Raw genomic sequence first — 27,949 nt, forward strand, 5'->3', positions numbered from 1 at the left:
TAAATCTGAATCAATACTGCTGTACTGCTGTTTGTGTAAGTTTAAAAATAAAACTACCCAGAAGGATAAGGAGGAAAAGTTCACTGTAAAGAGGGATGGATCCCTTTCTATCTCAGCCACTGGTCCTGCTATTTACCCCCAGTTTCAGGTGAATCTTCATCTTGAGAGCCAGTTTCATTGCGAAAAAGCGTTTGTAGGTGCTATGCTGACCAGCCACCGTGAGGCCAGCTTTGTAGTCTAATATCACGAGATCCTGACATCTCTATACACAGTGAGGTGATATCATTGTTTGGAAAATATACTAGCATTTTCCTATGCTGGCATGACTCTTGCAGCATTTGCTTTGCTCTGTGAGCCAGGTACAGAGAATTCCTGTGCTGTATCTCCAGAAGAACTCTGCTGCTGCCAGGGCTGCTGTAACTAAAAGTATTTCCCTACCAAAATAAATCTTCTTACTAATGTTTGTGCTTTATATTAGACTGTTAAGATTCTAGAGAAACTTTTCTGGCTTTGTTAAGCTTACACTGATGATCATCTCAGTCTACCATCCTTAGAAGGGATGTAAATAGGACAACTTACAAATCTTTATAACCGTGAACTTTGCATGAGTTTGAAAATGAGCATTTAGGCTGTAAATTTGATGGGGTAAGGAAGGCATAGTAATCTTTTTGTTCTACATGAGATGTTTAGTGTATGGGATTTTTGCCCATGTCTAGGGTTGCTGGGAATGACAGTACTAATAATGTTCACTTGTGACCCAAGTCTGAGCTTGAGCTCGAGCCCATGGAGGTGCAGAGCTTGTCTGTTAACTCACACCACTGCTTGCTGTTGCCTTGGTCAGCAGGCTGCTCCGTGAGCAGCTGCTGTTGCACAAAAGGCCAAAGGGAAGCGCCTCAGTTTTGCCCCAGCTCTTTCACCCCTCCAAGTCTCTGGAACATACCCAAGCGCGTGGTGAACTATAGGTGGTCTCTCCAGCGCAGAACAGGCTGTGCGGTTGACTTTAACTGAAACATGAATCATCTCAGTCCTAAATTATTTTAATCCAATAAGTCATCTGTGTTAAAGGGTGCAAAGAGACAGCAAAGCGGAAAGAATGGCTGCCAAGCGGAGGATACAGGACACAAATAAAGCTGCTAAGATGACATGAAATATGAACTAGTAACGATTTATTCTAAATGCCGCTGGGGTTACAATGTGAATCACTTGGAGAGATATTCAGGTGAAATGCATTTTGTAGGCTTTCCCCTGAATGATTTTTATAGTCTCAGCAGAGGTGAAGGGAAGGCAAAGCTGTTAGTTACACAGGGAGTACACACAAGAGTTTTGAAGTGCTCCCAGACAAATTCTCCCTAATTGATGTATGCTTTTCAAGCCTCTTGTAAGTAGACGAGCACGAACAGCTGTAGTTCTTTTTATAGGTACAAACTAATCTCTAGTGCGTATAGAGAGCAACATGCTGCGGATTCGTAAGGCTTTTCTAGCCGTGGAACTATTCTTTTTATACCTTCTAAAAGTGGAAGGGAATGCAGAAGAGAGCAGATCGTAGTCTTCAAGAATACTACTTGGGAACAAAATCATTACAGGAGCAAAGGGTCTAGCCCTTAATGGCATGTACCATGCCCTTCTTATTAACATGTGAAACAGCATACGTGAGTTTTGACCTATTTTCTTGACAGGTTCAGCCTTTTGTGCCCTAAAGTGGGCAGCATTCGCTAGCATTTCTTCCCAGTTTTCGGTAGTGTGAATGCCCTTCATGGGAAAGGATGGGAAGAATTACATGCTTCATGTTTTTAAATAATTCTAAAAGCCTAAGCAATAAATCATAATAAAATTCCTTGAACTTGATGACTATCTTTGAACATACTTCCTGTTTGAAGATGATATGTTTTCTCCCTTCTTTCTCCTTATCGCTAGCTGTATATATTATCGGTTTAATATTGTCCTTTCCCTGGAGACAGTATCCGGTTGTGGTAGGTGGAAGGAGGAGCTGTAATAGCTCCTTTCCATCTCCAATGCCTATGATTTTATTTACATAAAAGCATCCTGGATTTTGAACAGGTTGTTTCTTTTGGCAATTTATTACCTACCTGAATGCCCCACTTTTTCATGATCTAACACTTGGCTGCTACAGAAGTCATTATCACCTCCATTTTTAGTTTTAATAGCCTTCCTGTTAATAAACCTCAATTTGAAGTAAGTTTCCAAAAGTTTGCTTCAGAACAATGCCCCATATCTTCTGGAACCCACTGATGATTTTTTTCCCTCTCAAAGGAATAAGCTGGTTACATTATTATTGTTTTTATGGCTTTTTTTGATGTGGCATAAGGAAGAACTGATTTACTTAGGACAAAATTACCTGCCGGGATACCTCCATTTTTGCAACCAAAGGGAGAACTACTGGAGGGCCCATGGGGAAGAACTGTTTCAATAGCTCTTTGTGCCCTGTGCTTTTGGCTCAGAAGGTATATCCCAACTGTGGACTGACTATACCTCATAATTCTTATGACGTAGACTGCTAAGGATTGCAAATGGATTCTGTCTATTTATTCTCAAGTGCTACAAGGAGCACCAGGGAAAAGAGGAAATCACTATTTCATAGAACTCTTTTCCTTTCCTTTTGGGGGAAATAAGTACAATCTTATGGATTTAATCACTGTGGGAAAAAACCTCAGCTATAGGGATGCTGCTGTTCAGAGAAAAGAAAAATTAAAATGCTAAAGTGGGGATGGTAAGGATTCCACACATTTCTAGAATAACTATTTTTGGAGAATTAACCCTTCTCCTTCAAGATATACTTTAGAAAAGCACATCTAAAGGTAAACCACTTTGTTATATTAGAAGGCAGATGTATTGACTTACCCATAAGACATTTTAGTACAAACATTGCTTTGAATTCTTCGTTCTTGTCATGAAACCTGCTATAAGAAAGTTGGGAGGAGTTTCTTTTTACTTTCCTATAGCTCTGGGGAGGCTAGTTAGGAGCGGCTTAAACTGGTCTCTTAAGTGACTGTTGGAAAAAGAAGCTAAGTGTGGAAAGGACCATAGCCTTGTCCTCAATGTGATTCCTTTCTCTTTGCCCAGGATCTCAGAAATTGAAATAAAGATTGGAGACTTAAATTACTGTGCAAGTGCATTGCCTTTCAGTTGGATCATAGAAGAAATGGGGGAAAATGTGTCCTTAACGAGAGAAGGGAGCACTGACTGTGTATTTAAGTTTTCGTTTGGTTGAGGAACTTCCCAATAATGAAGAAACAATCTTCAGGAAGTAATGTACGTTTTCCCCCAAATCTCTCAGCTTTTGCTCAATAATAGCTTCGAAATTAAACAACACTAAGTGAACAAAGGCCAGTTTTGAATCCCATAGTTCCCTTTCCTCTCAAGTTAATCCTAGGAGGCTTGTAGGTAAGATCCATGCAGAGGTGGAATATACCTGAGCAGAACAAAATCCAAGCAGAAGAAATTGTTTCATGAGCTGTGTAAAGAATAGGTTATAGATCAAGAAGTGAACCACTGGAGAGAGTTCTGATGCTGAAAAACTTACTCCCCATTCTTTTATCCTTGCTTTTCTTGTGTTGTCTTTGCAGGATTATTTCAGAACAATGTAGGAAGGTATTCTGGATTCAGCTGGTCTATAGTTGTTCCAGAGATATTGGCTAAGGTGATATTCTAGCATGCACCACTCACTTAGCTGTTTGACTTCTTGTTCTGCTTGTGGTTGTTGATCTTAGGGTACAGGAAACCAGAGTTGTATCCAGAAGGCAGCTCTACTCCTTGGACATTGCTGTATGTTATTGTAATGCTGGGTACCTGGGCTGCACATAGTTTGCAGTGAGACTCTCCTTTTCCTTGTCTGATACCATTCAGGCTCTCACGTCTCTAAGAGATGAAAGAATTTAAAAGAAATTGAAAGCACAAACATCTACAAGGAGATCAGGTTGCATCATCTACAAAAAAGTGGCATATATTTAGATAAATCAATCCCCATGACTATCTCAAAACCAAACTTAAAGGATGGAGAAAAAAGTACATTTTTTGAATATTTCATGAATAACTTATGAGAAAAAAATGGTTAAACAAGTTAATGTACTAGAGCACAGATTTTGCATTTGCTATTTAAGAGTAGTCTACTTTGACAAAAGACCAGGCTAATGACAGCACATTTGGCTATGAACAGAAGTGCTGTGAATATGCTCACATAGTCTATGATTTCAGTGAAGTAAGGTGTCCCTCCATAAAGAGGGACTATTTACATTTATTGAGGCAAGATGTGATGTAAAAGTTAGCGATAACAGTTTTAAGGAGAAAGCGAACTAGAGAATGAAGTGAAAACAGGAATTGAGAGAAAGATTAATTAGCATGTTTTGACGATAGCAATATTAGCTGTCACTTGCACAGGACCAAAAATTGGCAGTGTTAGAATGAGGCTAGCGAGAGCTCATAAGGATCACTACTAACAATAAAGAGATAATTTAAGATGTCTATATTACATTAGGGTTAATACTGCAAAGATAAAACTGGCTTGTTTTCACCTGTCAACTCTTTTCTCTTATTTCCCTGTCTGTCAAGAATTAAGGCAAGTTGACTCACTTGTGGCAGATGTCCAATTTTACCAGTATGTCGTAACTTTGTTACATGGCAGGAGAAATAGACACTAGCACAACATCTTCCTGAATAGGTGATATGGTATGTTTCAGAAACTTACCTTGATTTCCTCCGAGTTGCATTTTGTAGATGTTTGGTGCTACCCAAAACAGAGAACATTAAATAGTTGACAATGTCATTACAGCAGTACTTGCCACAAGACTATGGCTGTCTCAGAGGTACAGCCATGGAAATGTCTATCTCAGCTTACTGTGTGTATTATTCATGTAAAGATGGCTTAAGGAGAATCCTGTAGTACATGTGTTCACCTTCTGCTTAGTTTCAGCGATGATCTACCCTTTGTGATGATGTTTTCTATATTCTGCTGAGAGTATCATGCAATTTTTTACATCTCAAAAAATAACTTAATTTGTGCTCAGAGACTGGGATTGTAATTAGTTTTTGTTCTCTCAGTTAGTTAGACTCATACCAAATATTAAAATAGTAATTCTTACAGTAGGTGTAGCAGCGTACTCTGTGACATTCAATTCCACCATGGGTATGTCCTCAGCATCTACAGCTGTCTGAAAAATGAACATAGATAAGAAAGATATAAATGACATAGGTATGTCACAATATTTTACATATGTGAAATGGAAAGTATAGGAAAAAGAAATAAAAGCGTCAGCAGAGGACTGACTGAAAAGTGGTGATATGCTAAAGGTAGCCTTGTTTTTTACCTCTCACCATATGTGTTCTTCTGATAGCAAATGGCAAGACAACAGAAAGATTGACTAAGTAATTTGGACAGTGAAATACAAATGTTACTGAATATACACTTGAAACCAAACCCAAGACAACATACCATTCGGATGCTAAGTTCACTAAAACAGCACCACTGCTTGTTAGAAATGCAGCAAAGACAGCTGAATAATGAATCAGGGTGGAACTAAAAAGCCGATGACCTTTTACAGCCTCTAAGTCATTACTCATTGTGTTAACTCTAGGTTATCCCCATCTTCTTGGCAGGAACCTTCATGATTAATTACAATGAAATGTGCAGATTTGTTAACCTCCCAGTTGTCAGAGAATTTAGGTATTACACAGTCTATTACCTTCTCACAAATCCCAGAATCATGGTGCTTCAGTTTAGGTTTGGCTCCTACGTCACTAGTTTGAGTTGTGTCTTTACACGTTTCGTAGGAAGTCTGTCTGCTAGCGAGTCTGGAGAACTTATTGGGGGCGTCAGTTTCTGTGTCAATACAGCCCTAAAATGAATACAGCAAAAACAATCACACTTGGTTCCTTAGACTTCCGTCCAATTTGCCCCGTGAGAATCAGTTTTACCTAGACAGAAATTATAAAACAGGCATTGTATAAAAGACATTTCACAAAAGTTATGCCATGTATGACTTCATAAAATCTTTGCTTATGAGAGGTACAAACAAAATTATCAAGTCTGTTGAGACTAAAATTTGACTTACTTTTTTTTTGTTCTCCACAGGATCCACTGCAAAATTTCAAACAAAATAGTATTTTATTGTAGTGGATTGTTGAAACTTCTCTGATTCACCTCATAGCTCTGAGGAGACAGTGTTTCCATAGTAGCATCCAATTAGGAAGCACAGGTGTTTGGAGGAATTAGGGCCAAAGTTTCCCAACATGGCTTGGGTGTGGGCAGAAATAAACGGAAGGAAATGTCCAGGAACTGCAAAATCACTGCTTTAGAAGCATTTGTTCCATGAGAGAGCCCTGATTTTATCAACTTTTCCAATTAATGGGAAACAAAAAAATAAAATGACAAAACACACCAACCCACCAGAATTTCCTAGAAGTAAAAAATTCTGTTCCTTTTCCTCACTCTGTCAGCCTTTTCACTACAATGAGGAAGAACAACAGAATTCCATAGATCATAATAAAAGAATAAAACAGCTAATGGGGTTGCGATGAGCAGCTCATGGCAAACCAGCCTATTTTCTGTTTGACAATGTACCTTGCCTTGAGATGGGGAACATAACAGTGTGATACACTTTCTTGATTTTTTTCATGCAGCAAGGGTTTTTCATAAGCATTCTGTGTGCTTCAGATGTAGCTTCCGTCAGAAGAGAGTATATAATTGCTTGAAAATACTCAAAGCAATTATTGGTACTGTCAGTTATTGATAATTTCATAAACTTTCCCCAGGGAAGAAAATAATAACAAGAGGTGTAGAAAAACATGAACTTCGATGGAACTGGAGAAATTGGCCTGATGAGTCTGTTACTGTTAAGAGAGAATCCCAATTAGTGCCTTTCTGCATTGTGAGTGTATGTCTAGAAGTCTTATAGCTTAACTGAGCCACATATGGTGCAAAAAAACCCCAAAATAGATTGTCAGTGAGCATCAAAGAAATTTTGTTTGTTTGTTTTAAACTTGAGCCTTTCTTTCTGCTCTGTTATTCAGCTGAACTGATATTACTTCTAATAAATCAGAGTATTCTATGGTCAAATCAAATAGTTAAGGGAAAAACAGATTCTTGTCAGAAAACCTTGACTCTATTATTGTTCTGAACAAGATCCAGACTTACTCAAAGCTTATAGGAAATTCTAGACTGCAGCATGCCAATTGCTTGGAATTTTTTACTTCATGTAGTTTTCATTCTCTATTCCACTGTTTAAACTCAAGCATTAAGAGTTGCTTTCCTAAGCAAAAAGAGTTGTTGAACTGTTTGTATGGTTCCCCTTCCCCAGCACTGACAGTACAAGAACACACAGTGTTACTGAAGAAATCTGTTAGTTTTTAAGAATCAGGATACACAATCTAAGAGATACAATATAAAAATGTTCCTTCTTTATTAACCAGTTTGAAAACCTTTTCACCTGAATGGTGGCTGCTAATCAGAAGAATTTAATTCTGATTGGACTGAGAAGTCAAAAGAATACAGAGTATAAAGAAATTGAAAGGTCATTGTTAAAAACAACTGATAGAATTCAGTGCTTGGCCGATTAGATATGATTATTACCTTGATTATGAAAAAGAAACACCAAGAGAATTATGGCTTTTCATATATTTGGAAATTTCATTTAAAACAATTTCAATTAGCTAACTAATATGCTTAGTTAGTTAGTAATGTAACTTTTGATTGCAAGAGGGAGCTGAAGATGCTGAATATTTGCCCACTTTCCATCTGCTATGCAAAACATTTGGTTTCACTTAGACTGGCAGAAGCAAGCTGTTAAGGTCTTCTGTGAGAATGATTCTGTAATGGATTTACTGATTCGTCTAAATCTGATTATTAATATGTTTCCAAATACAGCCCACTTCACTTTCAGAAAACATTATCTGTTTCATTACAACCTTACTTTCACTAGAGAACTATTTAGTGACCAGCAGTTTCTTTTTTGTGTGTGTCCAGACTCCAAATCTGTGTTCAGACAAACACATGCTAGAAGTACAATCATTCAAGGGTACTCTGACTCTAATTATCCCTTGCTTTCTAAAATTCCTGTTGTTCCATCTTTCCACTCTTCTTTCAGTGTCACAAACCATCAAGAAGACAAAGATTTATATTCTGCTTTTACACTTCAGCCTTCTGTCTTTTATTTCACTTTGTCCCTCTGCTTTCTTTGGAGCTCTTATAATGAGCACCATAATGCATTTTATCTAAAGAATCTACCACTTTGAAGGACTCTATATGAAAATGAGTTACTTTACGATTAAAATGGATATATAGGAAGTGTGTCTCTTACTGATTCACTGTCAGAGAGAGAAGACAGTCGCCTTTTTCCTTTCTGCAGCCCACTTAGTTCAGAAGACTGGCTGGTTACTGTCGCTCGTCTGGAGGAGGGATAACTGCTGAAAGACCATGAGCCTTTAGGAGAAATTCTCAGCAGGGATCCAAGGCAAGGAACATATGTTGCAATGGCTGCTCTAATGGATGAGAGGTAGAACCAGACAGATTTTTTTTCTTTTAGCACAAAAATTCAGTAATCATAAAGAATGCATTTATTCAGAGAGATGAACTAGTGCTGCATGGACTGCAAAATTACTGGGTACAAAAAGAGTTTTCCAGATATCCAATATCTCATATACAATCACCCTGGAAGATCACTTATTCACAGCGTTCTGCAGAACTCAAATTTATTGCTTGGCAAGGATAAGGGCATTAAAGTGTAAATCTTCGAACTGAAGGGAGCTATTAAAATGATGTTTTATCTGCTTTCAGCTTAATCAGGGCAAAAATAAAATTCTGTCCCTTTAAACTGAACCTCACAGAAGTACCACATAATGAATTATTTTAATCTTCCCCTAAGCAGCTATTCTAGCTTCCTCTTACACATCTGTTTGCTGGCTATCTGTAGAGTTATGCAAAATGTGCAGTTACAGTATTTCTTTCCTCATATGCAGTGTAAGAAAACTCTTTTGCCTAGCTTTCCCCTTCCTCCCAGCCTTCCCCACTTAGATGTTCATGCCCACCTATTCTCTAACCAGTTCCCCAGTAGGTCTTTGTAAAGGGTGAAACATACGAAGCATATATATGGCTTTGCTGCCATCAGTCAGGTCTCACAAACTGCATCTGAACTTGATATGGTAATGACCCTAGATGTTACAACTCAGAAGAAATACTGTCTGAAATATGAAAGCTTGAAGATGCACAAAATAGGGAAGAGGTGGATTGACTTGCTGAATTGCATCTCTCGCTGGCCTGGTAAATTTGACAAACTGCTATTTGCAACACTGACAAATGTCTTCATCTCTCATGAAGATAGTTAAAAAGTTTATGGTGCTTTCCTTTGAGGTGGGAAGGTCTGTATTTTTTATCATTTAATCTGTAAGCACAGACCAGTATCCATAAACATCTCTAACTCCCATCCGCATAGTAATTTGTTCCAAGTACAAATTCCACTGACATTTATGTGTCACTGAAAAGTTTTCTTGGGGAGGGCAAGGCTCTCTTGCAGAGGTAAAATGAGCAGGTGAAGCAGAAGTCAGGTGCCAGTCCTAAAAGTGACAAAGTTGCTGTCTGATTTTCTTTGCTATATTAAACATAGCTTATAAAAGCAAACTTACCTGTATTTGGGGTGAGTCATGGCATAAATGATGGGGTTATGGATGACAGAAGCTTTGGCAATCACAGCTGGTATGGAGTTCATGAAGGGCGTTAGGACATGGGAATACCTAGAGTAATGCAAATGCATTATATATTTAGTCTTGGGTTCTGTGTAGTCTATGCAGTTATAAACTGACAAGATAATGCTGTATTAGTAGAAGGAGGAGTTCTGTACCCAAACAGTGAGAGACCAAATTTTACATCCTTTGCTTGTAAAGATCAACACCAGCCTAACCGCATTTCTGAGAAACATGATTTTCTTGTGGTTTCGCTTGCAGCACCTCACTACTACGACTCAGGATGGTGGCAGTTCCCATGTTGTTTACCCTAGGGACAGTCAGACTTCAATAAGTAAATGTGCATTCAGCAGAGTATCTATCTGTTCCAAACTCGGCAGATATACTTGCTGAATAACATGTCTAAATAGATGTGCAGAATGAGGCATTATAGGGAATGATAACTAATAAATCTATTTTCCTGTTCAAACTTCATTTTTTGCCTGATCTGAACTAAAAAGGGAAGGGGAAGTATTTTTCTGAATTAAACACTGAAGGAAAAATATTTTCAAAGAGTCATATATTACAACCATGTGCTACTGTGACCAGGCGTATATGCAGGTGATGTGACTCTAAAGGATAAAATAATTATGATTGATGTCTGTCGGCTATGCTGCTATCAGCCAGTTAATTTTTGAAGATAGCTTGAAGTAGCCGATAAGGTCTTGGTGAGGAGAAAGTCAATAGAACGGCTCCGACCAAAATAACAATAACCTTTTGTAGGCAGTTTCTACCAGGCACCTTCTCCATAGACCTGCTTAGAGGCTATGGAGACCTCTTCCTGCATTGGTAGAAACAGTTGTAAGTTAAATGGCCCAGTAAGTCAGTCTTTCCTCCCAAGGATAACATCCTTTTTTAATCACTACTCTTCTTCCTGAGAAGACAGTCTAAGCTCCATCTTTCAATTAGCCTTGTATGTCTGTAATACTATGGGAGAAAACAGGTTTTCCTCTCAATCCTCTCTCAGAAGAAGGTCTCTCATATGAGTGCTGCAAACAAACAATGAAGAGGATTGTGTAAGTAGGTGGCAGCTCATCTTCCTGGTTAAGAAATTTTTCATCATACTATGGGAATATTATCTCTGTGATAAGGTGGAAATGGTTTGCCAATGGTAATACAGGAATCATTTTGTCAGCCGCCTGAATGTTGAGATGCCATTTCACCTCTAATTTAAGGCTTTTCTCTGATAGGCATGTTCTTCATATACAATTTTTAACGTGGTTTCTCCAAGTCACACTTTTAAAGCATTAGTTAGAGGTGTAATTCTTCACAGAGTCTGGAGAACACACAGCAGTGTGACCTTGTGGGAATGGAGTTTTTGACCCTGAGATGAGAGAGAGAGTGAGAGACAGAGAGATAGTGATGGAGAGTTCAGCTAACAGAAAGCAACAGTGACAAAGGCTTTTGTTTAAGCCAACCATTCCTGGAAAATACAACCTCTAGACCAACAATATTAGTGAGCATGACTGTGTGCTAGCTCAGTATTCCCCATCCAAACTATTTTCTGAAGGAATTAAGGTTCTTTCTTCATTTTGTGTGTGTTGTTGCTCTGTCAGACGAGTTGTCTTTAGCCCAAGACTGTAGCCATGTCAGACTCCATGTCTGCCTCCCATATGTGACATGTAGTGATTTTATCTGAGTTCATTGTAATAAAAGTCCTCCAGAAGGCCTTCAGGCTTGGTCTATTAATCTCTGAAAAATCCCCAAAGGATCGCCTAAAAGGCATAGTTCTGAAATGGAAAAAACCCTCAATGAAGCTGCGTTGCTCACCAGATGTCTGTCCTCTTATCTTAGCATTTTTTCTTCTTAAGCATAAGATTTTAGAAGTGCTATGTTTAGGAAGCTGTTTTCCTAAGATGTGTTTGAGAAGAGGCCCTGCAGTGGCCTCTTCCTTTGGTGTGTAACAAAAATCTCCCCTGCCTCCCGAAATGCTCCGTCATAAGTAAATTTATCCTGTGTGTCAATTTTAGGAAATCTACTTTTTATTTCTGACTTGAAAAATACAAATAGAAGTGTTTTGTACTGTCATAGCAGTCTTCCCCTTGAGGATTTACAGTTGACAAGACTTTCTAAAGCAGGTAGTCACACCCATTTTACAAAGGCTAAACTGAAGCACAGGAAAATTCACGTGTTAACATGGGAGAAATATCCACATAGAGCCAAGGCATCTGGACTCCCAGTCTGTTACTTGTATCTGGATTGTATCAAGTATATTCTGGTATCAAGCTATGTACAGATACTGTATTGATAGTATTTTGCTTTTGTTGAATTGCTCAATTAAATAGATTAAGAACATGCTTAGATGATTTATATTTACGAACTTTTATATCCAGCACCAAAAAGCTCCCCAAAGCAAGTTTGTACTAATTTTGAACTTGCTTAAACTTGTAAGGAATTTCAGCAGTTTGATGTAACACAAGAAAACGAATACACTTTTGTAAGTAAAAGAAGTTGAGAAAGAAAAGAAATTCAACTCCTGGGTGGATGGTTTTGGGCCCCTTATTTAGCATTTTGGTGCTAAATAAAATTCAGATAGTTCAAATATGCTAGCATAGAGAATCTGCATTCAGAAGTCATCAGCACAGTAATGTTATGTTGCCAGTAATAACCTTCCTGTTTTCTTTTTTTTCCTTTTTTTCCTCCTTTTTTTTCCTTTTTTCCCCCTTTTTTTTTTTTTAAGTCAAACTAAGAAAAAATCATGGTCAGCATGTGCCTAATCTGTTAAATGTCACTCCTAAATACATGAATGTTTTGGATGCACTTCGGGCATTAAACTTGACAGGTAGCTTTGACTTTCATCTGTCTTTTACAATTTCACACCTTTTGTTGTAACTGAATATTCCTTTGCGGATACATTCATAATTACCCAGCAAAAGCTACCAGAGCAACAACAGAGTATGGTGACCAGGAAATGACATAAAGCAAGATGACAATCAGTGCAATTTTGGCCATCTTCCACTCATTTTTCATCCTCTGATACTGTTTCTGGAACTCTTTATTTCCGTGTTTGTATCCAAATGTCTGAATAGACCTAGGGGAAATAAACATATAACAGCAAAAAAAAAAGGAGGTAGGGAATTGAGCAAATAGCTTCATAAAATGGGGCAACAATTACACTTATACTAGTTTATGCTAAAATTCATACACTTTTAATGTGCTAATGTATGTATGTGACCAGTCCTTCACAATTCAATGCACTTTTGTTGCACTAATCAGTGGTGAAATTCACGTGTGCCTCAGTGAAGAAAATAGTCCTGTACCAGCAGAATTTCCACGTAAGTCAGGTATTTGAGCCAGCTGAACAACACTGTATTAAATAGAGTTAGACAAGCCTTTGCTTCCTTAGGTCTGATTTTGGTACCTTAGTCTCTACTTCTGAGCTATGTGACTGCATATGCTGATATCTATAGGACAGATATCCAGAGATTACAAATGTAGTGGCAGGCATGGCCTTTATTTTTACAACAATCGTTTTTGTTTCAGAGACCCGTGATTAAGTGTTTTACCCTTTTCTGCATCATTAGACAATATACTGAACACCTCTGGCTTAAGTTCAGGAATGCCCTTCTAAGGATCATATTTGTTACCATGTTGACTATTGACAGAATTCTTGTTTGTTTTCCCGTCTCAGTCATGCATACAAATTAAAAGGGAAAAACTTCCCAATTTGCTTCTGTGAGTGTCTTAAGAATATAAGCAGTCACTTAAACAGAAGGATGAAAACTTAAGACTGTTGACTACTTACTTGTTGGCCTTCTTGATAGCCTCAAATATAAAGACGTAGCTGTATATGATAGCAATCAAAGGAATGAAAAAGACAAAGCAGAAAAGCAGCATTGTGTAGGCACGGACTGACGGTGTGAAAGTAATGTAGTCCCAGGAACAGGAAGTCAACAGACCCTCGGGGACATACGCACCTGGAAGGAAAGACGGGAGAAGGCATAAGCCATGACGTGATTCTTATTCTGAGTGCAGAAGTTAAAAATACTCAGAATAACAAGGATTTAATCCTGTCTCTTCGAGGGGAAAAGAGGTTAAAAGCACACACGATTCTTTCTTTGAAGCACCTCATTTCATTTTCTTTTACTCTGTTGCCCTATTGTATTTATGTTGAGCAGTCTAAGGTTTCAGATGGGAAACCCGGATCATTTCATTTGAGTTCTTGAATATTGTTTAAAGCTCAACATAGTCAAAGGATATCTCTCCAGGATACTTCAGTGGGTCTTGGATCAGACCTATATTGTTTTAAAGTATTTCCATTTCCTGTCAAATTGCTGTCTTCCCAAGGAGTGAAATGAAACTGATTGCTATAGCTACCGCTTTTTTAAGCTCGTGCAGGTAAGAGAAATTTACTGTGCAAAGGAGAGAGATTCATTGTGCAGATGAAATTAATTTTGAAGTAAAGTTGAGTACAAGTAAAAAAAAAATCATACATACATAATATTCTGCCTGAAATAAAATATAATCTCCTTAAAGGAACTGTGTCAAACTGTTAAGTCAAAAAATTGTCAACAGCAATGTCTTTTTACCTTTGTATTTTAATTTTCACTGTTTACAGTGATATCTTCTGTTGAACTCTTAAAAATATTGCACCAGCTGTGCTCAGATGCATCTAATTACCGTATGAGAGTTAGTACTGTGGGTACTATTAGAATCTAATTACAAGATAACAACACCCTTCAAGTGATTATTCCACCTTCTCCAATTAAGAATCTAGAATCTAAGACAATATTGTCATTTTGTTGTTTTAACAGTTCCTCATTCAACTAAAGGCTGTTTCTCCCAGTATTGCAGTTTGCCTGCTTAAACATGCTTCATGTTTATGGGCGACCAGAATGACAATAACAAGACAATAAGAAAAATCTGCTGAAATTCCACTCAGTAACTGAGTTGGTTGCAGCATCCTTTGGGAAAATCAAACATTGCCATGTTCTCACCTCAGCTGAGCTGACACATTCTCTTCTGGAATTAGCACAATAATGGGCTGGGGTTTTGAATGATGAGTTCATTCCAACTTACTGACTGAGAGTGGTGACTCATAGGAAGCAAATTAATGGTAGTGAGGCAGATTCAAATGAGGAAGAATAACAGGAACTCTGTGACAAGTTGCAAGGATCAAGATGCTGTATGTGTGTTCCAATTTGCAGGCATAAAATTCACATTTACAAAAGCAAATTAGTTAGTTAGTACTAAATGCCATCCTTATTGGTAGCCTTAGTGAAGATCCTAATGGCTGAGTGGAGAATGTGACCAACACCTTGTGCAATTTGCCCGTCTAGAACACAGTCAAGACATACTGAAGATGTACTTGCACAAAATACTTAGACTGTATTCCTCTTTTGTGTGAATAAAGAAATTTAGATTGACACTACTATCTTACACGGCCCCTGTGGGAAAGAAAAAGTAATCAGGAAAAAATGCCAATACATTTATTTCACTTTTATATTGTTGAATTTGGTTCAGCGTAAGTAGGTATGGGATAATAGGCAGGCGCATCCTTCACAAACTTTGACTCTGATTTCATCCACTGTTCTTTATTCATTAAATAATGAGCTTAAGGAAAAGTACCATTGTCATATAATATGCTGTAATACACACTGGATTTTTTTTCTTTTGATTGGAGATCTACATGTTGTCATGGTTTGATGTGGAGGGGGGGCTGGTTCTGGTGGCAGGAGAGGGGTTTTGCTCCCTGCGACCTCCCCGGTTTTGGAACTGGGTTAGGCTTAGTTCTGGCCACCAGATCAGACTGCCATCCCCCTTGGGGTTGAGCCAATAGGGCGCCTCTGCGAATTGCCCTATTTAAGTCAGGACAAAGGGACCGGAAAAGGTGCTTCGCCCAGGATCAAGCAGAGGAGGGAGGAGGGCACTGCCCCCGCTCCCTGGCTCCCGGCCGGGCAGCTGCCTGCGTCAGGCTGGCGGCGCCCACGGAGAATGGTGGCGGCGGAGCCAGCTGGGGAATGCGGGGGCACCCCACTCCCGGGGTGCCCACTGGGCTGAGTTCACCTGGAGAGGACTGAGATCTGAGAGAAACAGCCGCATTGACAGCAGGTCAGTGAGGATGGAGCGGGAGGAGGTGTGCCGGAGCCGAGTTTCCCCTGCGGCTGATGGTGAGATAGCAGGCGGCCCCCCTGCAACCAGGACGGCCTCGGTGGAGCAGAGACCCACTCGCAGCCCGTGGGGAGAAGATGCCTGAGCCTGAGGATGGTCGTGTTGGGGTGCACGACAAGGCAGAGAGGCATCTGGAGTCTGCGTGACGACCCACGCCGGAGCGAGTGGCTACAGCTCCCTAAGTATCCGAGACTGTGGTGCAGCCCACACCGGAGCAATCTGTGGGGAAGGATTGTTTCCAGTGGGCTGGACTCACGCTGGAGAAGTTTGTGGATTTTTCCTCGTGGGTAGGGGATCCATTGGAGCAGGGGAAAAGGGTGTAAGGACTCCTTCTCCTTTAAGAAAGAAGCAGCAGTAACAGCACGGAATGAACTGACCTGCACTCCCCCAGTCCCTGCCCCTGTGCTGCTGGGGGGAGGAGGTAGAGCCGGGAGGAAAAGGAAGGGGGGGGGGGGGGAAGGTGTCGGTTTTAAGATCTGGTTTTGTTTCTTTCTGTCCTCTCAAGTAATCGGTTTTTGTTTCCCTTTGTCCTTCTAAGTAATCATTAATAAACTGTTTTGCTTTGAGAAAAGCTCTGCCTGTTTTGCCCAGGACCATGGTTGGTGGGTGCTCCCTCTGTTCTTGTCTCAACCCTCAGTCCCTTTGTTTTTTTTCTCTCCTCTCTGCTTTACTGGAGAAGGAGAGACTGTGTGAGTTTTAGTTACTGGATCAGCCTAAAACCACGACACATGTTTTATCAGTTTTCTTCAAATTGATATATTCAAGCCTAATATGCAGGCCATTAATTCAACCCTCTTCTGTATCTGTAACCGGTCTTTAATTCAATGATATGAAGGGAAAAAACTTTTATTCCATTTCACTTACTCCATCCAAAGAAGGGCGGGAGGCTCCAAGCCAAAGAGTACAGCCAGACTCCTACCAGGATCATTAGAGCCTTCTTCTTAGACGTCACTCCAACAGAAGCCATAGGGTTTGTGATGACAAAATATCTGTCCAAGGCAATCACCATCAAAGTGATCATAGATGTGATGCCAAAAAGAGCTCCGCAGAAGCCATACAGCTCACAGCCTTTCAATGAAGATGACAGAAGTAGCAGTGAAATTAATCTATCCATGCTAATTAATTTCTGGGAGAGTTCAAGTCTGTGTTTCTTGTGAGCTACTGTCTTCTGGATTTTATAAAGCAATGGAACTTCAATTTTCCTGCAGTTGTAATGCTATTTCAAAGCTGCTGTCTGTCTTGCTAATTACATTATCCATGGAAATAAACTTTGAAGATTATGTCTGCTTGAACTGCTGGAGACAGTGATACTTAACATATTTTCACTCATTGATTTTTGATGTTTCTAGTGGCATCATTTCAGCAGTTCATTAATATCTTGTTTAACTCCAGTTTTACTGCAGCTCCTGTAGGAACAGCTGCTTTGCTTAACAATGGCTTATAGGTACTTTGATATCATGAAACCGTTTATATCTCAAGGTCAGCACGACTGGAGTAAATATGCAGACTATGAATATATTAATGAGTGATTTTATTCAAACCACCTAATGATTAGAAACAGAGGTTTGGGTTTGGTTTTGATTTTAACACGTATACAATTGAACACTTCATGGAACTAAAAAAAAATGTGCTCTTGGTCATCAGAAATCAAAATAGCAACTTTACTTCTCTGACCTTCCTCTCTGTCAATACCGGCTCAAGAGGCAAAGAGTGGACTTCCTTTTACTACAGTTATAGAGGAAGAATGAAAGCATTTTCATTGCACATTTTCTTGCTGCACGGGAAGCGTTCAGTTAATACTTCTGTTGTGAAACTCACTTTTGCCAGGCTTTCTTACCTCACCTTCCCAGATGCAAGTCCCAGAGCAGGTTATTTAGAGGAGCTTGGTGCACCAGACAGCGGCGCTTCTTCGTCATAGGACTCTGCCAGTAACTAAATTGTGAGGTGATTGGGGAAGAATGCTGGCAAAAAGACTAGTCATGTGTCTTACGTTGCCAGTGTTGCCTTTGTATCTCATACGTGTAATTCTCCTCTCCATGATGGGAATGTATTTATTGCAGGCAGACAAAAATGTTCAAAGAAACATTTGTGTCAACATTGAAACAATGTTGAGAAATGTCCTCAACATTGCAAGTTTATCTGAGGATAGGGAAATAGTAGATTAACTGCCACTATGTTAAGAATATACTTAGTGATTTCTTAGAAAAAAACATATACAAACCTTTCTCACCAAAAATCCAGCGTTTGTGGAGGCTGTTGGTGAAAAAAACTGGAGACTGTGTAATGGACATCAGGAAGTCGCTAATAGCTAGATTGATGATGAATATGTTGGCTGGAGTCTGAAGGCTCTTACTCCTACAAAGATCAGAAGGAATGTTGCTAAACGTTGCTGCACTGTTAATTATGTTGTTACTCTTTCCTGTGAGCCTTGGCAGCTTCACAAATACCAAGACATGCTACGTAGCAAGCTGGAGCAGAGTGTTTCTCATTTCCCTCACCAGAGCTCGTAAACAAGGGTCAGTTCTACACATTTATAGTCCTGTGCACTTCAGAGGATTGTTTTGATAACCAGCTCAGTGATGGGGATAAGTCATATTGTTCTTTAAATATTCTGACCCAGTGCACTGCATGTCCACGATTAACAGGAAATTAAAGTTGATGTACTCTATGGATTTGCTGGATCTGGGTCGTGTTAAGCAGGGGGAAGAGAGCACATTTTCCACTGCTGAGAAGATCAACAGTGATTTCCAAATACAGGGATTAAGCAAACTCACTATGTACCACATCAAGCATTTTGGTTTACATCAATTCTTCTCTATGACACTCGTTTCACCAGCCTGGACACTGGCTGTAAAGAGAGCAATAGCCAGCCTTCAGCATATCCTGCCTGTATATGTTATTCACAGTATTATAGTACAGTGTTGTAAAGGGTACACGTGAAAGCTCAACTGAGAACTCCTCCCTTTGGGGCTCGGTGTAACTTTTTAGCTCCTTTCTCAAATCTTCCGTCTTAAACACAATTGAAAAATACCAGAATAAATGATGGGTTCTTTGCACTGATCCAGAATCAATCACTAGGACTACTGTCCCCTCTCTGCCAGTTTAGGAGCAGGGAAATATTATTAGTAGGTGCTTATAGGCCACTTGTATTTGTTCAGTAGTCTGCAAAGTTACTGAACATAGTTCTGTCTCAGGCAGCTGGCTATCTTACAGTTTGCTGTTACTCGAGACTGCTTTGTAGGCATCTGATGTGTTCTGCAAACATCTGATGTACTTGCTACTTTGCTATCCATATCGCTTTCTGTCTTCATAACATCTTCAAATAGAGACAAGCTGCGTCCTCCAGTGGAACTGCAACTGCCATGACCGAATTTGCTGTATGGGACCAGCCAAACAGCTAAGCTAGCTCGTGTACTTCATCCTCATGTATCTGGTCTGCATGCCAACACTTGTGTTCTTAAGGCCATGTCATTCACACTTAAGTGTTAGTATCTACACTGAATGCACATGCTGAAACCTACCCTTTAATGCTCCACATAAATACAAGCTTGACACCCAGGCTACTTGCATCCACACTGCAGTGATTTAAGTTAACAGAGCCTAATTATCATGTAATTGCTATTATTTTGATTTGTTACAGTAGTGCCTAAAGACTAATCAGGAAGTAGAAGCTCACTGGCCTGGATGTCATGCCAATGCTCTGCCCCAGTATGACAAAACAGAAACAGGAATGGTGAAAATACCACATTGTTGTCAGAGAGTCAAGTTTCCTTCAGATATAAAAGTTGGATTGTGGCTTTAGTTAAAAGCAAATAAACCAAGTGTTAGAAAATGTGAAAATAGGAGACATGGCCAGTAAGGAACAAAGGGTGTAAAGAAACAGACTAGTAAGCAGCAGGAGGAAGGAAACATCTAAAATAGAGAAGATAAATGGGAGGCACAGGTGCAAAACATCCCATCGGTCCGGTGCAGACACAGTTCAGCTCGTAGAAAGAAAGTCACTGGAAGGTTTCTGCTTTGGCTGTTGTACTATTGATTGGCATATCTGGGTGATTCTTTGCAATTTTGCTCACAACTTTGCTATGGCCATGGTTAATGGCAAGTCGTCAGTGGGAAATGGCAGGTTTTCATTTTTTTTTTCCTACAGCAGTGTCTCTTGGTGCATTTTTCATATGCCTGCATAGTAGTCTGATAGTATGCTGGCACTGCATTTACAGAGCATAGTCAAGGTACTGTTAAAGTTCATAAATATGAATATTTTAAAAAAATCCAAAAGAAAGATACCTGCAGAAAGCATAGATGACCAGGAAATTACCCAGACTTCCTGTGATCCCCACTATAAGAATGACTATTCCAATTGTATAATGGGCATGATCTGGGACATCCACTGTGGGAAAGGCACCAGGAACATCTTGCACTGTCATCTTCTGTGGAGTAAACAAAAGGTTGTAGGTATACTGTCAGATTTTACCAAATAAGGTGGCATGTGCTTCTCTAGAAGGCAATATGGTCAAGAATGCAAAAAGACAGCAAGCAAAAAAGTCAGAATAAGCTAACTGCTTTCAAATTACATTTGTTGTTGATCATCTTCATTGCAAAGGTCAAAGGGCGGTTTATATGTTTCTTGTTGATTTAGAATTTTGGTGAAGAAATGCAATCTATTCTCTCCCAAAAGAAAGATAGGGGTATAGAAGAAAAAAAGAGAGAGGAAGTGACCCTTTGTATTGTATCTGACGTCAAGTAAAGCAGTACTTAACAAGTAAATTTTCTGTAGTTTTCATTTCAGGAAAGTTTCTGTATCTATGAAGTATGATTTCTGTTGTCCTCTGACATTACTGGCTACACTTCTCTAACTAAGTAGAAATGATTTTCTATGGATAAACATGCATTTATTCCTTTAGTAGTACGGCTATTTCATTTCTGTCACTGAATAACACTGAATTGCTAGCTGCCCTCAAGACTTAGTTGTCAAAAGCCTGGCAGCATTGAAAAAGAGTCTTTCGGAAACTGAGTTAAGGATCAGAAAACCTACACCACAAATACTTTATACCTTATGCCTGGTTTCCATGCCACTTTTGTTCTCACTCTGCACTGAATGAAGGTATTTTACTCTCTGTGAAGCATGTGATAAAGCACTTGATGAAAGCATTTGTGCCTTAATCAACTAATAACTCCTAGCAAAATTCAGTAGCCAAGTCTGAAGACTACAGCATTTTAAATAATAATACTAATAATTTTTAAACATTTTTAGTTAAGTGTCAAAAGCCACAAACACATTTTAGGTCAAGTGACCTCAGATTAGTAATGAAGCAAACAATAAGGCTGCACCTAGAAAGCAGGGTGACTGGATAGATATTGAAGAGGAGAGAAGAACAGCTGTCCAAACCATCACTGTTCTACTGCCTTTTGAAAATAAGGTCAGGCAAGGAGACTTAAACACTCACCTCTGTGCAACTGCCACTGTCCTTAACGTGTCTTGGCATCAGCTCTAATCACCTAGTATTGTAATAAAAAAGACCAAGCCCCATCTTCATTCATCTGCATGGACAGATTCTGTCTCCATAGATAGGCTTTTCTCATCCAAAGGTGGCACTCCCTCTGCAATGGCGTGCCATGACCACTTCTTATAGCTGAAGCCTGCAAAGCTACAGCCATGGCATTCCTTAGCGCCTGAGCTACAAGAATCACACCAGGGTTGAGAAAGGCCCAGGAAACAGTTTGAGTTGTTTGTAGCCTACCTGCTGTGAATACTGTCAACTTGGCTGTGGGCTAGGATCCAGGACAAGGGAATTACCTGTACCAAGTTCTGTGCCTGTACCAGGCTTAAATAATGCTATGAAGCTGGATGTGGTCTTTCCAATCACTAGTACTGGCAGGCAGTGGTACAGCTGTCACAAGCAGTCATACCTTCCCAGGAAAAGGGAGGTTTCTGGTAGGAAAGGAGGAAAGTGCACAGAGGTAGATATGAAGTTTTCCCTTTTATGCCACAATTGTGATAGCAGCTGTCATTCACCATTAGAGTGCAACTCTGAAATGCCTTTGACAACACCCCAGTTACCAAAGGAAATGTATCTTTTCAGACAAAAGAGGCAGACATTACTTCTGAATACATCTGTGAGACTGGGCTGAAGTTATTAGAGACAGTGTGTATTTAAAACCAATGTGCCAGTAGCAAAAGGTGAACCCCAGGAGTCTCTGGAATTCTGGAAGAGACTGTCTTTTTGCTTGTGTGCTGAAGATCTGCCCACAGCAATCCTCAACAAGTAGAGCATGCTCCCTGGGTTTCTACGTTAGCAGCAATGAAATGCTGGACAAATACTCTGATCTTAGAAAAAAACGTGGCTCTGGCTGTTATTATAATTGGAGCAAAACACTAAGGTTGAAACACTAACTGAATGACAGCATCATGACATTTACTGTTCAGGTTCCTGCAGCAAAGTATAAGCTGACATCACATCATCAACATCAATGGGCACCTTGCCTATGCAGAAATTGCTGTGTTTAACATACTGCTAGTAAAATAATAATTAAAAAAAAAATCCTGTACTAATAGCAAGTGGGGAGGGAGAGTCTGAGATAAAAACTGTTTTGAGTAAATGAGATCAGGTGTTCTTTGGTTTGATTTTTTTCTTCGTTAGCCTTGTGGCTAGAACATTTTCTAACAGCTGTTCTACAGAGAGTTAATGATGATTATTAATGGAATGGAGATTTCTGATGTTTTTCCCTGTAGCTATCCATTTAATCAAACCTAGTTCAAGGTAAGAGAAATGAAGCAACTAAAGGAGCTTGTTTTGGCTACAAAGAACAGATTAAAATGGCTTTAATTTGAATGAAATTTGTGGGGGACTAAGGACAAGAAAAAAATTTAAAAATAAATATAAATACACAGAGAAATCACAAGAGAGGAAAGGTTATTTCAGGGACAGTAGAAGACTTATATTGGAGCAGTGATAGGACATAAATAATAATAAATATATGGGCAAAGAAAAGGTCAGTGGCAAAGAGGAATAAATTCACTTTTTATCATGGACTTCCTGTAGGCCTGGGATTTTTATCACAGGGTCCAACTCTGGCTATTCTCTAAAAGGAAAAAGTCAATTATTAAAAAAAAGTAATTTCACTGTTTTTATTGGAAATACGTATCTGACTGAAAGCTTCTCTAAGTCAAAGAAAGCTGCTAGTTGACCAACAAGGCATTAGATCAGATCTAAGCACTTCGAATTCATCACTAAGTTGCATACATACAGATTCCTTACTAGAAGGTGAAAACATGTCTGTATCGAGTTCAGCTGTAGATCTTCTAAGGGAATTGTACGTCAAAAGAAACAATAGGGAGAAAAAGGAAATCAGGTCAGCAGGATAATCAAGAAATCAGACAATTCCCAAAGCTTTTCTCTATTCAGTTTCTTGAGCAGATTAGCCTTGTTTAGTCTCTGTCTTCTGTTGTCATCCCATGCTATGAGTACTTAGTTGGCAAGGGATAATACAAATCCCACTATTGCAGTCCCCACTGTAGCAGTTGTCCTTTGAGGATACTCTGAACAACTATTTCAATTGCATCAATAATACATAGCATTGTTGCCTTGCATGTTTTCCTGTTCAGTCTTCTTTCTATAAACACTTAATAACAAAGATATGAAAAATTAAGGTAACACTAGCACTTCATTATTTCTCTTCCAAGTGATATGACAACAGTTTATTTAGTGTAAAGTGGTTCAAAACATCACCAAATGCACAAAGAAACTGAACTGGAATCTAAGAAGTTGGACATTCTCCAGTGGATGGACAATGGACTACAGCTTTCCTGAGTCAACAAATAAAAGACGCTTGTACCTGAGACTCCGGACCACTGGGTGCCAGTATACCCACAGGCCTACTGTGCTGTGGGTGGCTTAGATCGGTATTAATTCTGTAGGAAACAATTCATGGGGAAGCACTGGCTTCCTGACAGTCAATCAATATAAACATTGCACGTTTCTCAAGCAAGCAAACAAAATTGTCATGGAAGCTGTGGAAGACATCAAGGTAGTAACTGTAATGTAACAAAATTTCTTCACAATAGGTACCGAGGGTCAGTTGGAGAACATATCTTCTAGCCCAGGATGGCATTTTAGTCAACCTTAAAAGCAGGTTTTGTAATATTGCTTGGATGTATATGAAAACTGGGCTTTTGCTAGAACTGTAAAAAAATTTTTTTTTGTCTCTGATAGACATGTCATTTCTTATTTATTATTTATTTACACCATAGTTTTGCAGAATCAGATGGATAATTTTGGTGTCGTAAACAACTTGGGAACTTGCCACACTGATTCAGACCAGCATTCCTTACAAAACACTAGCCTGCCTTTAGCCATGACTGGGTGTTTCGCAGAACTGTGAAACATGCATAACAAACAGTGATGTGGGAATTTCATTTTCAGTATAGAATTTTAGCAGTTGATTTGTACCCTAAAACAGGGTTATTATCCCTTTGAAAGGATAATCTTAATGGAGGATATTTTTATCCTCCATATATAGGTTTAATCCTTTTCTAAATCCTACTCTATCATTTGCCTCAATAGAGTCAGTGGCAAGAAGTTACAAAGTTATGAAGTTCCTCTTCGTTAATGTATTTCCTTCCCACAGGTTTAAGTGTGTCCTTGGGAAATAGTAGAGGGAAACAGCTGAGTTTAATGCAGTTTGCTGCCTTAAAGTGCTCATTGTTCTCCCTAAAGGAATCCTTGTCTACTGCCTGCAACAAAACAGCTAAACCAGAACTGACTGTTCTCAGTCTGTGTTCAGTAAACTTGACTGAGACTTATGAACTTGAGATGCTTTTTGGGAGCTTGGAGGAAAAAAAATGTTTGATAGATAAACATGTCTAAACTCTTGCTGTTCTGGCCTTCTCTGTGGAGGCTGCAGCACAATGTGGAGCCTCGTTATTCTATTTATGGCCTGCTGCCACAGCTCGTTACAAGGGAGGCACAATTCTTCCTGGAGGGCCACTCTGAGGAGCCAGCCTGCTTCTGGGGGAAGAGAGCAGCGCATAGTCCCTTCTGCTAAGGCTTGGTGCAAGCAGAGAAGGTGTAAAAATAAATCAGTCCCCAAGAACATCAGTGTAGGGCAGAACCAGTATTTCACCACGAAGTTTGTCAGGACACTGGTCTGAAGTGAGTTAAAAGGATAAAGGAATTCATTTGCAGTCCAGGACAAAACCACAATTCCTAAGTGATTTGCCCACGTTGAAAGAAGTCCAGGTCAGCAATATTTGATGCCTGCACCTATTCTGTCTTGGGAATCTGTTTATTACAGACATTTTCCTAAAGAGAAAGTTTTCTAAACAGTTATTTTGTAATTGATTAAAAAAAATACCCAAACCAACCAAACCAGCTCACCTCTGAATAACTTTTACCAGAACACATACCATTTTTGAAAGTCCAACCTCTCCCCCACTGCCCATAGCATAAGAAAAATATTTGTGCATAAGTGAAAAAAGGACAATATGCAAAGAACAAAGTTCAACTATTATTGGGGAATAAAATCTGTCCTTTTTCAGAGTAAGAAAAAAGTCACATCACTTAATTTCTGTTCACTTGGAGACATTGATTACTGAAGTCCTACTAAAGCTATCAGTGATGAGGCAGGAGCAAGGCCATGCATGTAAATACTTGTACTGAATATAAATCATATTCGATGTAGGCTGCTCCTCATTCTCCCAATGGCAAGAGTATAAAGCAAGGTTTAGTTTATACTCACAGGGAAGGAAGAAATCCTCATAAGGTCATTTGGGGATTTGAACAGTCCCTCATTGACTTTGGCAATCTACCAGGTTTCTTTGTTCTTAATTTCCCTACAAACACAGGTAGTGAAGCTGCTTATTTACACAGCATGGCTTACACAGCCAATGGTGGTATTAGGCCTTTTACATTGCAACAAATCACATAGTTTAGAAAAATTATCAGAACAGAAATACTGTAATTTCCTAGGGTTTCTAGGTGCAATGTTTGTACTGCCTACCTACAAGAAGCCTCAAACAACTGATAGCCCTTATTTTTCTTCACAGTTCCTTGCTCTGATTTCTGAGCTTGCCTCTGTATGCACTTGCTCTATGATGACAGGCAACACCAAGAGGCGTGTAATCCCACCTCAATTATGGTTTCAGCAGGGTGACGCCATCTGCTAAGCCCTCTTTCCAGTAGGCAGCAGGGCTTGCCATAGATGGTGTTTGTCCCGTCGAGCAATTTGGGTAGCAGATTTTGTATCCTATCTTCCGGATTTAACCTCAACCACAGCAGCACATATTGCTTTCAGTCCTGAAACTCTCTTAAACCAAACTTTGTGTCAAATTAAAATGCAAAAGTTTGTAAATACAGTCACTTGACCTGGGGAGAGAAAACGGACAGCTCATTACCTCTTTCAGCAGAATAAGGAAAAAATCCATTTTTAATTTCCCAATGTAAATCACTCTGTCCCCAGCATCCTTTTTCATTTTGCCATGCGCTCTCCAGTTCCTCTTCGCCCTCACTGCTATGTTCTGCTATCCTCTTTCATGTGTTATCCATCTAATTTAGTCTGTAAGCGCCTTGGCTCAGGACATTTCTCTGTTTATTTTCCTGTAAAACACTGTGCACATCCAGTTTTTATTAAATAAATAAACAGACTGCATTTTTATTATGCAAATAATAAAATATTTACTGGTCCTTCATTATAAATTAAGATCAAACAAACACTCAATGCAACATCCTATATGCATAAAACTTTTGGAGTGTTTGAAACTTGCGTACAATTTTTAAGTATCCACTGTGTTATGTAAGCCATGCCAAAATACCTGGTGTGACCATGTCAAGATTTTAAGTTGAATTTCAGATTTTAAAAACTTTAAAAAAATAGCTTGAGTCTTTTTTTATTCTTTACTTTTAAACAGACTTTCTTATAAACAGTAACTGAACAGAACTTTATAATCCTAATAGTATACGGAGAAACACAACAAGGAAGAGGAATTCTGAACTCCTTTGTTTTGGGCTTGTGAGGTAGGATGGAGAGTATTTTTAGTATGCCCAAATAAATTTCATCCTGAAGTGGCTTCACAACAGATTCTCACCTTCACACTTCTAAGGAAAATTTCTTTCTGTTTAGTATTTAACAACTGAGAAAGAGCTGTGATAGAACTTAACCTGGGAAAACCTTCTGAACAGCTATTTTGGATAACTGCAATAAAAACTCTTTAACATTTACCTAAGCATTCCACTGGGCTTAGAGACTATTACAGAAATGATGGAGATTTCCATCTTGAATAATAACACAAGAGAGCATTGTGTTTGAACTGCTAAACAGCTGTTTAATACACAAGAACATGTTTTGACAGTCTGCACCGTATTTGGTGTACTTTGCCATTAGACATTCCTCCCTGTCTTCTGCCCATGTAACTGCTGAAAAGCACTGCTTCTACAGTCCTTTCTGCAGCAAATAATAGTTAAAGAAATAAAAAGAAGATTTTAAAGTTTTCATTCTGTTGTTCATTATTGTATTACAGCATTATATGTGTACATGCACCTTAAATGGCCGTTTACAGTTCTATAAATGCCAGCTTTGCCAGCAGAACTACTTGCTACAGCTGTTAGTGACAGAAACACTTACTGTTGGGGCTCTAAGAGGCAGGTCCATCTGTGTGTAGGCATTGGCTTCCGAGTCATTCCATGCATCGAAGGACTCCACAATTTTGGTGCCGTTGGGGTCCTCAGAGGGACAGGAGATCCCTCTTTGAATGGGCTGATTATTCAGGAGAACAAAATCTAAGCAAAACAAAGAAAGAAAAGCTCTCCTCTGAATTTAAGTCAGCCAATTTACCTTTTGTGTGTGTGTAGAGAGCAGATTGTCAGGTTTTCTGGAATAATGTGAGATCCAGTGCAGAGTTTCTCACTAGAGCTTCAGATTGCTTCACTCCATCTTCAGCTTAGCAAAGGGCAGCCGCAGCGGCTTCCATTTAAATACAGGAGATGGCAGGGTCCGCACATGCCCAGTTCGAAGCTTGTTCCGTCCAGATTCCAGCTTCGCTTTACTGACAGTATAAAGCTGATGTTCACTTAAAAGTGCTGTTATCTTTTTTGCCTTTGACAGATTTATGTCTGAATTT

General features: G+C 39.3%; 1 protein-coding gene across 2 annotated transcripts; it reads right to left on the reverse strand.

The window, feature by feature from the left end:
• Positions 1 to 3,684: 3,684 nt before the first annotated feature.
• OPN4 (opsin 4) lies at positions 3,685 to 27,480 on the reverse strand. 2 transcript variants are annotated; one of them, XM_086616313.1, is made up of 12 exons: positions 27,454 to 27,480; positions 20,122 to 20,264; positions 18,059 to 18,192; positions 16,702 to 16,905; positions 13,472 to 13,643; positions 12,593 to 12,757; positions 9,631 to 9,738; positions 8,310 to 8,490; positions 5,697 to 5,849; positions 5,097 to 5,165; positions 4,703 to 4,741; positions 3,685 to 3,876 (listed from the first exon to the last, which is right to left on the reverse strand). In XM_086616313.1, exons 1-12 carry the CDS (start codon positions 27,478 to 27,480, stop codon positions 3,685 to 3,687), a joined length of 1,587 nt encoding a protein of 528 aa, XP_086472439.1. The 2 variants fall into 2 exon arrangements, with proteins under 2 accessions (XP_086472439.1, XP_086472440.1); XM_086616314.1 differs by lacking the exon at positions 4,703 to 4,741.
• Between the last annotated feature and the right edge of the window lie 469 nt (positions 27,481 to 27,949).

This window comes from Tauraco erythrolophus, chromosome 9, assembly GCF_009769465.1.
Source record: "Tauraco erythrolophus isolate bTauEry1 chromosome 9, bTauEry1.pri, whole genome shotgun sequence".
NCBI lineage: Eukaryota > Metazoa > Chordata > Aves > Musophagiformes > Musophagidae > Tauraco > Tauraco erythrolophus.